We start from the raw sequence: 9,701 nt of genomic DNA, 5'->3' as shown, positions 1-9,701 counted from the left end.
TCCTACCAGGCTGCCCCAGGCTGATCTCCTCACTCTCACCTGCTCATGCCATATTTCTCTCTACTGCAGGTTTGCTCATTCTGACCTTAATATCAATTCTCAGTAGTCTGTGGTAACCTCTGGTTTCAAATATAATGACCTTTCCTCGGTCTTCATTCTCAACCTCTCTATGGCATTCTACAGAGCACAATCTTCCTTCTTGAAGTGCCTGCATTAGCCTGAATGATGTTACACTGTGGATTATAGAGTCCAGGTTCATGACAGATCCTAAGAAGATCCTTTTATAAATACTGATTGCTGGGTCCCTCCTAGACAGAATAAATCCAATCTCTGAAAGTAGAGAACTGAGATCTTTTAAAACCTCCTAGAGGATCATGACGTACCTCGTCAACGGATCTGGGTATGGTGTCCACCATACCACTGGAGTACTGCTAATCTCTGGTTCCTTCATTCCTTCTTGCCCTCAGTCAGTTAAATTTTGAGTTACCTTTCTCTTCTCCCTGTCCTACCATGACAAGCCTGACTCCACATTTTGGCGACTTTCCACCCCTTCTCACTTCCCAGCCCCACTGGTCCTTCCATCCATTACAGACCTTTTATCATTTCATCCAAGTGGTAAAGAACTTCTGTATTTATTTTCCTCCTTTGGGGTTCCTCTCATCCCTTCCAAACATTTATTCAACACATACTGACAGCTTACTAATTCAAGGAACTGTATTAGGTATTAAGTGTTTTATCTCTCAAAGCACTGCCTTTTATGCCTTATCCAAATCAAAAAAAAAAAAAGGATAGTTTGGGGGATTTAGGGTAAAATAAAGGTTTTAAACTCTGACATGAACATCAGCTACAACATCGTCACAGTCTGTCTTTCAGTGCAGAGAGTTAATTACTAAAGTATGCAGATATGATTGACCTATGTTTTTTCCATATGTTTTAAGTGGAGATAAAGAGGACCCTCAGAAGATTAGAGGATCTTTATATCCAGGAGCTCAATCCTCTAACCTTGAGAAATTTACTTAACTTTTTTGGGCCTTACTAGTAAAATGAAGAGAATAATTTTGTCTCTGACAACCTTACAGGGTTGTTGTAAGGATCCAATGAGTTAATGTATGTGAAAGCGTCCTGAAAACTACACGTATCAAATTTTGTTGTTGTTAGGTGCCATCAAGCTGGTTCCAGCTCATAGCAATTCCGTGTGTCATAGTAGAACTATCCCATAGAGTTTTCTAGGTTATAATCTTTATGGAAACAGATCACCAGGTCTTTCTCCCATGCAGCAGCTGGGTTCAAACAGATGTGTATGTTAAAACTACTGTTCCTTTAAGCCAAGTCATAGTCATTTCCTCCAATCAATGTCAGAGTAGTCAGGAGATTTGGATGTTTTACCACACCACTTGCATACTATTTGTTCTAAACTCATCTTGTTTACCATCTTACTTAAGAATTTCCACACCTTTATGATTAGCAATCCAACAGAATGCAGAAATTATTGAACAATATCATTAACATCACACACAAGTAAAATTTTGCTGAAGATAATTCAGAAGAATTTGCAGCAGTACGTCCACATAATTCAATCCAGTGTCATGGATTGAATTATATCCCCCCAAAAATGTGTATATCAACTTGGTTAGGACATGATTCCCAATATTATGTGCTTGTCCTCCATTTCATGGTTGTAATTTTATGTTAAGAGAATTAGGGTGGGATTGTAACACTACTCTTACACAGTTCACCTCCCTGATCCAATGTAAAGGGAGTTTCCCAGGGGTGTGGCCTGAACCACTTTTTGTCTCTTGAAAGGGAGGTAGACAAAGAGTTGAAGACATCATACCACCAAGAAAACAGCACTGGGAGCAGAGTGTGTCCTTTGGACCCAGGGTACCTACACCTGAGAAGCTCCTCGACCAGGGAAAGATTGAGGACGAGGACCTCCTCCAGGGCCCACAGAGAGAGAAAGCCTTCTCCTGGAGCCAATGCCCTGAATTTGGACTTTTAGCCCACTTACTGCAAGGAAATAAATTTCTCTTTGTTAAAGCCATCCACTTGCAGTATTTCTGTTATAGCTACACTAGATAACTAAGGCACACAGGAAACTGCTAGAAATTCAAGCTGAATTTGGAAGAGGACGTGGAACAAGAGTATCATTGCTGATGTCAGATGGATCTTGGCTGAAAGCAGAAAATGCCAGAAAGTTGTTTACCTGTGTTTTATTGACTATACAAAAGCTGTGTGGATCATAACAAATTATGGATAACATTGCAAAGAATGATAATTCCAGAACACTTACTTGTGCTCATGAGGAACCTGTGCATAGACCAAGAGGGAGTTGTTCAAACAGAACAAGGGGATACTGTGTGATTTAAAATCAGAAACTTGTGTGTCAGGGTTTTACCCTTTCACTATACTTACTCAATCTGTACGCTGAGCAAATAATTCGAGAAGCTGAACTATATGAATAAAAACGTGGCATCAAGATTGGAAGAAGACTCTTTATCAAATTGTGATGACACAATCTTGCTTGCTGAAAGCAAAGAGGAATTGAAGCACTTACTGATGAACACAAAAGACTGTTACAGCCTTCAGTATGGATTGTACTTTGACATAAAGAAAACAAAAATCCTCACAACTAGACCAATAAGCAACATCATAATAAACAGAGAAACGATTGATGTTATGAAGAATTTCATTTTACTTGAATCCTCAATATATGACAATGGAAGCAGCAGTCAAGAAATCAAACAACATATTACATTGAGCAAATCAGCTGCAAAAAAAAAAAAAATAAACACCTTTTTTCAAGTGTTAAAAAGCAGAGAAGTCACTTTGAGTATTAAGGTGTGTCTGACCCAAGCCATGGTATTTTCAGTAGCCTCATATGCATGCAAATGCTGGGCAATGAATAAGAAAGATCAAAGAATAATTGATGCTTTTGAATTACAGTGTTGGTGAATAATATTGAATATATCATGAACTGCCAGAAGAAGGAACAAATCTCTCTTGGAAGAAGTACAGCCAGAATGCTCCTTAGAAGCAAGGATGATGAGACTTCATCTCAAGCACTTGGGACAATTTATCAAGAGCGATTATTCCCTGGACAAGGACATCATACTTGGTAGAGAGTCAGTGAAAGAGAGGAAGACCCTCAATGATATGGATTGACACCGTGGCTGCAACAATGGACTTAAGCACAGCAACAATTCTGAGGATAATGCAGGACTTGGCAGTGTTCATTCTTTTGTGCATAGGGTTGCTATCCGTCGGAACCAACTCAACAGCACCTAACAACGGCAACAGTGATTAAATAACAAGTAATCCCAAACAAAAAATTCCCCCCTGCCTTAATCATTTCACATTCTCACTTCCCTTGATAAAATCTATCAAGTAGAACCTTAGACCTATTGTAAGCTTATAAAAATAAAAAAATTTTCTTTTTTTATAGTCTGGCTCAAATGTAGCTAGCTTTAAGCTATCTAAATGCATTCATGTTGTACTAAAAAACTGCCCCATAAATTCTCCAAGGCTGTAAGTCTTTACAGAAGCAGAACCGCCTATCTTTTGGTTAGCAGTTAAGCACTTAACCACTGTGCCACCAGGGATCCTCATATTGTACTAGAAACCCGAAACGTTAGTTGAGCTTTTTTTCCAACTCTACTTCCAGTTCATCCTTTTACCCTTACAGATAGCATTTTATTTTTCCTTTTTGTCTAATTTCTTATTTGTCCCAAGTTCTGCACCAAGTTCTGCCCTAAGCTTGAAGAATTTCGTCTAAATTATAAAGCTATTTATTTATAGAAATGTCAATGGGAATACTTTTTTTTCTAATATTGATACGAATTTATCCATTCTTATTTGAGTACTCATTCAATAAACATTTATTAGCACTCCAAAAAAAAGAAATACGAACCCGTTGGCTTCGAGTTGATTCTGACTCATAGTAACCCTACAGGACAGAGTAGAACTGCCCCTTAGAGTTTAAAAGGAACAGCTGGTGGATTTGAACTGCTGACCTTTTGGTTAGCAGCTGAGCTCTTAACTGCTGTGCCACCAGGGCTCCAAATAGCACTAGACCAGAGGAAAAACAATTGCAGTTTTTCTACTGAAGAAATGTTCTAGATTATCAGGGGTAGCAAATGGCTTTTTTTTCAAACTTGCTAAATGCCATGGGAGGAGCAGACAAGGATTTCTGGAGGACGTGTGAGAGACACCTGACACAGATTAGTGGGGTGGAACAGCTGCTCAAATTAAGTTTATTGGGGGATATGACCCTTAAGATAGACACTTATGTGATTAGCTGTAGTTACAAATGTAAAAGCATAGTGGAAGCAACATTTTAGGTAACCAAAAGGAGCCACAAAGCAAACTTTTTCAGAACTTACAAGTAATTTAGTGTAGATAAAACATAGAGTACAAGCAAGAGAGAAAATGAAGGTGGACATGTTCACCAAAAACTTTAGACTTTATCTAGTAAGCCAGGAAGAAGAATTCAAGGATTGTAAGTAGAAAATTACTACAAACTTAGGAACCTGATAAAGGGTTAATCTAACCACAGCAGGCCATAACCACAAAAGGCCAACTTGTTTGTCAGAATCTATAGGACTTGAAACAATACAAAACTATATCAAAGTGGTAGAGCAGAGTGCTCTAACTGGTTCAGTGGACTGTGGATGTGCATTCGAAAAGGAAATAACAATTTACCCCAGAAAGCGAGTTAAAGATCTGCCCAATATCACACTTAACCCACATAACAAAAAAACAACTATCAGAACCTCTGAACCAAAAGACCAAATTGTTATGTAAGAAAAAAAAGAAAAGGTCACACAATCATGATCTCAGTTTTTTGTCTTTTCTTTAACCAATCATAGTCTATAAGTAATTTACTCTTAGGTACATATTCCAATGACTGCAAAGGGCATCTTGAAAAACCCTTGCAATGAACCAGCACCTGTAGGAATTATATAAAACTTACCTATAGATTGTAGTTTTTTGGATTTGGGTCTGTTTGTAGCCTGAGTGCTTGCAGCCAGTTTCCCATTTTTGTTTTCTGATATTTCACAACAAAATCTCTTTATTGCAGACGGCTTTGGTGAAACTTGTTACAAATTGGTGCTGCGTGAACAGGGTCTTCATTAGCAAATTCCTCATTGGATCTCCAGGAGACCTGAAGTGCTTGTTGGTGCCACAGTGGACCCATTGTATTTTGCTTCTTGCACTCCCCGCCCCCTTGAGAGATCCTCTGACTGAGGTAAGCACTATCGAAGTACAAACTTTATTGCCTTTCTGCATAATAGGAGACATTATTATGACATATTTCTGTAAACCGTTTTGGCACCTTTTGTTTGAAGCTTCATTTTGCGAGCTGCTCTTTTGGTAAAACTTCAGTTCTTGATTTTATGGTTGTATTTTTCTTTTCTGTCTCCCTTTCTGTGTTAGCTAACAAAAGCAAGGAAATAATAATAACAGCAGTGACAAAAGCGCCCCATCTGGGACCCCTGCTGCCTCCATGGTTCAAAACTTTGATGCCACTGCCGGTCAGTATTTAGAAAAAGAGCACAAACTCACTAAGGACCATGAGGCTGAACAGTGGCCCTGTGCGGAAGCTTTGATTTGGTAAGATATTATTATATTTGAGATGTAAACTAGAAAGTCAAGGATCTTGTGTAAAACAACTACAGTGGGAATTTTTTTATAATTGGTATTTGAGACATCTGAGGACTGCAGTCTCTTCAGGTTCTCCTGGACCTGGCAGCAACCAAAAAAGCTGCCCTTCTTGATAACCTTCATAACACCCATTCAGTACAGATTAGCTTTTAGAAGGTCTATATATTTAAAGTATTTATAGTCATTTAATATAGTGGTGTATGTACATTTAAGGGAAATATAAGAGAGATTAAATGTTTGAAATATTAGTGTAACTTGCAGCCCAAGCAAAGAAGAGACTCTAACCAAAAAGAAAATAAAACCAGACATACAAAGGGAAAAAATATATATTGCTATCAAATGTAATGATCTCTTAAGAGTCCATAACTATTTTCAATGCACTTAGATTATTGAACTTAGTGAATGACCTAACACATCATCTAACATTATTTTAACTTTTACTAAGAGAAAGGACAAATTTTCCAAATCCAAGAGTATTGGGTGGAATAGCTTGACTGTATACATCAGGAACACAGAACTTACATTGTCTCTGAGTATTTTTTTTTTTTTTTGTGGGCTGACAAACTCTTTCTGAAAGCGACTCTAAAAGTAGAAGGCAAGGACATCAATGATATCCTGTCGTTGCTGTTGTGTGCCATTGATACTAAACATATTTTATGTGTGTTATTGCTGTATTGTTCTGATTGGGAAAATACATAATTATCCAGTAAATCATCTAGTGGCTTCTCCCCCTTCTCATTCCAAGAATTATGAAGTGATTAGAGAAAACGGAGTTCCTGGGTGTTGGAAACAGGTCTGTGGGAACAGTTCTGTTCTGAAACACATGAGGTCACGATAGTCGATTGGACACAGCTGGTTTTTTAGATGAGAAAATACTAGGTTACTTTTAGATTTCAGTAATGTATCCTTCTAAATCTATCTAGATTGGTTTCAATTATTAAATAATGCGATCTTTTAAAGAAAGATATCAGATCATAAAAATATTAAAGTTTATTTCATAAGTCATCACATTTTCCTATAAAAACTTAAATATGATAACTGGAAATAAAAGATTTGCATATTTTATGAAATACTACTACACACAAATATCACCACAACTCACAAAATTCACATAAATTCCATGATACAACAAATCCATTTCAAAAGCCTGTTTATCTCAGATTGGTTATATTCTCTTTCCATGCAAATTCAGATCTTCATGGGATATACGTTTCATGAATGAAAAATTGATGAATAAGATTGTATCGCCACCTTTAATCCCTTGAATTTGTGTCATCTCTCCAGTGAATCATGTTAAAGAAGTAATCCACTACAGTAACAAAGACCTTTTACTCAAAATTCTGATATCAAGTTCCACTGAACAAAGAGTAAATTGTTTCACGTGCCGCTTATGACAATCAGTGTCTTATAAATTGCATTGCCCTACATCAAATACACAAAAAATGTCTGGATGGTTTTATAAAATATTGAATACACAGAATCATTCTTCATGTAATATACAAATTATAACGTATATGAAACCATTCATTAATGTCTGTGTTAGTGAAGATCCAAGCATGAGCAATGAAAACACAAAACTAGATGACCAAAGCAGTTTCCATAGGGCTGGAGAATTCATTCAGTGTACGCAAGTTTATATTTACATCTGCTGTATTTTTATTTTACTCAAATATGAAAATTCCCTGTGACCTTTTCTCTCTGAAGACATCCCAATAATGACAGTTTAAAAGAGCTAAGTAGAACAATTACAATATTGTTTTTAACCACAAAAGTTTTCCACACAGGATTTATTATGTTAACTGATCTCTATGATCTAGGGATTACTTGCCTCAGCAAAAACTAAAGATATTTAGAAAATGTATTTCACTGCCTTATTTACTCTAATATTTTTCTATGATTTCCATTTCCTCTTCATTTTTGAAGATTCATAGGCAGCTCTCACCAACTTCTTTAGTGCATCCTTCATGTCCTTATTCCTCAAGGTGTAGATGAGGGGGTTGAGACTTGGAATGACAATGGTGTAAAAGAGGGTGAAGAACTTGCCCTGGTCTTTGGAGGCACTGTTACCTGGCTGTAGGTACATGTAGATGACAGTTCCATAGAAGATGGACACCATAGTGAGATGAGATCCACAGGTATTAATTGCTTTTCTTTGGCCTGCTTTTGGCTTCATTCTCAGCACAGCATTGGCAGTGAAACCATAGGATATAAGAATAAGGAGAAGGGGTGTAAGGACAAAGACAATGCCTAAAGCAAACACAGACATTTCAACAGTTGTGGTGTCTATACAAGCTATTTTGACCATAGCTGGCAACTCACACAAGAAATGATCCAGAAGATTGTTTCCACACCTAGGTAAATTCAGTGTGAGTTTACATAATACCACAGAAGAGGCCAAACTAATACCCCAAACCGTGATGATCATCTTGAGACAAAGATGTGGGTTCATGATTACCAAATAAAGCAAGGGTTTACAAATAGCTATAAAACGATCATAGGACATAACAGCCAGGAAAAGGCACTCAGTGGAGCCCATACACATATTAACACAGAGTTGAATGACACAACCCACATAGCTGATGGTCTTATCAGGACCCCAAGAGTTAACCAACATCTGAGGTACGATGCTGGTGGTAAAACACAGATCTAGGAAAGATAAATTCCTGAGGAAAAAATACATTGGTGTGTGCAGATGGGAATCCAGGAGAGATGCAAGAATGATGGCTGTGTTACCCACCAATGTAATTAAGTAGAAGATGGTGACAACTCCTGACAGGACCATCTCCAGTTTGGGATGATCAGAGAAGCCAAGCAGAATAAAACCATGTACAGAAGTATAATTGTTTTGAACCATGGTCCTTCAATGCCTAAACCGAAAAAGCGGAGAAAAAGAAATTTCTCAACACAAACTACCTTAATAGTTTAATGAAATCCAGAGCTAAACAAAGGGAGAATTTATACCAATAATTTTAAAAAACCAATGAATAGAAAATATTGCATTCAAGAAATCTGGTATTTGTTGCAGATTCTTTTACGATGAAGAGTTCAGTGTCATATTTTATCTATGTGACCTTCAGGAGTTCACTGTTAAACTCAGGGTCTGAATATTTTCACCAGTGAATTTGAGAGTCTTCAATAGATATGGTTCTAAAATAACATGACTCTTATTCTTTGTAAAACTAGTAAGTTTAATATAATGAACAATTCTTTTACTTCATCAGAGGATGCACCTATAAAATCTAACTATTTGGCTAATGTCAGAATAAGGAAAAAAGCATTCCTCATCTTCTGTATCGTAGTGCATAGCATATTTGATCTCCAAGGTTGTTGTGTAAGAAATCTGGCATTTCTCCTTGGCACTTTCATCTACCTCATTCCTAATAACTAAGTTATCGTCAAAACTGGTAAAGTTGAATGCAAAAATATACATTAATGCTCCTCTCACTTTTTAAATTTTCCACCACTACTATTCTAATCAAAACTACTATCATCTCTCTAGATTCTGGTAATAATCTTCTATCCTTACATTCAGTCTTATGCCTTGTTACAAGATTTAATAAGATTACATCCTCCATGGGCTTAAAACTGGTCAATGACTTCCACTACATTTAAGAAATACTCAAATTCTTGAAGTTGGTTGAGATGAACCTGCCTGGCCTTATTCTCATGTCACAAATCCGTAGTAGCCCTCCTTGTTTTTTTTTTTTTTTTTTTTTTTAAATAGGTCAAACTCATTCCTATTTGAAGTCCCTTAAATCATTCCACTATTTCTATGGCAAACTCTTACTTATTCTTTAGGTCAGCATTTAAGAGTTTCTTTCTCAAAGAGGAACCCCCTGAGCCCATCATCTCTTTTTGCTCTATATCTTTTATCAAGCATAGGGAACTCCAAGAGAAAGCCAATATAGCATGGACTTTAAAAGCATGGTCACAGAGCTTTTGTTCATGTCTCTTCTCTGCCATTTATTGAACTGTGTGGTCCCAGGCAAGTTACATAACACTCTTGGGCTAGGTTTTCTCATCTGTAAAAATGGGACAAT

The 9,701-nt window shown here is 37.0% G+C and overlaps 1 protein-coding gene across 1 annotated transcript; it reads right to left on the bottom strand.

Annotated features, from left to right (window-relative positions):
* Positions 1-7,552: 7,552 nt before the first annotated feature.
* LOC135232992 (olfactory receptor 2W1-like) lies at positions 7,553-8,515 on the bottom strand. The gene has a single exon (XM_064295807.1). The coding sequence runs from the start codon at positions 8,513-8,515 to the stop codon at positions 7,553-7,555; it is 963 nt and encodes a 320-aa protein (XP_064151877.1).
* Between the last annotated feature and the right edge of the window lie 1,186 nt (positions 8,516-9,701).

Source organism: Loxodonta africana, chromosome 1 (genome assembly GCF_030014295.1).
Source record: "Loxodonta africana isolate mLoxAfr1 chromosome 1, mLoxAfr1.hap2, whole genome shotgun sequence".
In the NCBI taxonomy this organism is placed as follows: domain Eukaryota; kingdom Metazoa; phylum Chordata; class Mammalia; order Proboscidea; family Elephantidae; genus Loxodonta; species Loxodonta africana.
Note: the sequence above shows the minus strand (reverse complement) of the source record. Positions and strands in the feature narration are given on the sequence as shown.

Bases quoted from the DNA above. Each gene is read 5' to 3' on its own strand.
- LOC135232992 (XM_064295807.1), bottom strand. From the start codon at position 8,515: ATGGTTCAAAACAATTATACTTCTGTACATGGTTTTATTCTGCTTGGC.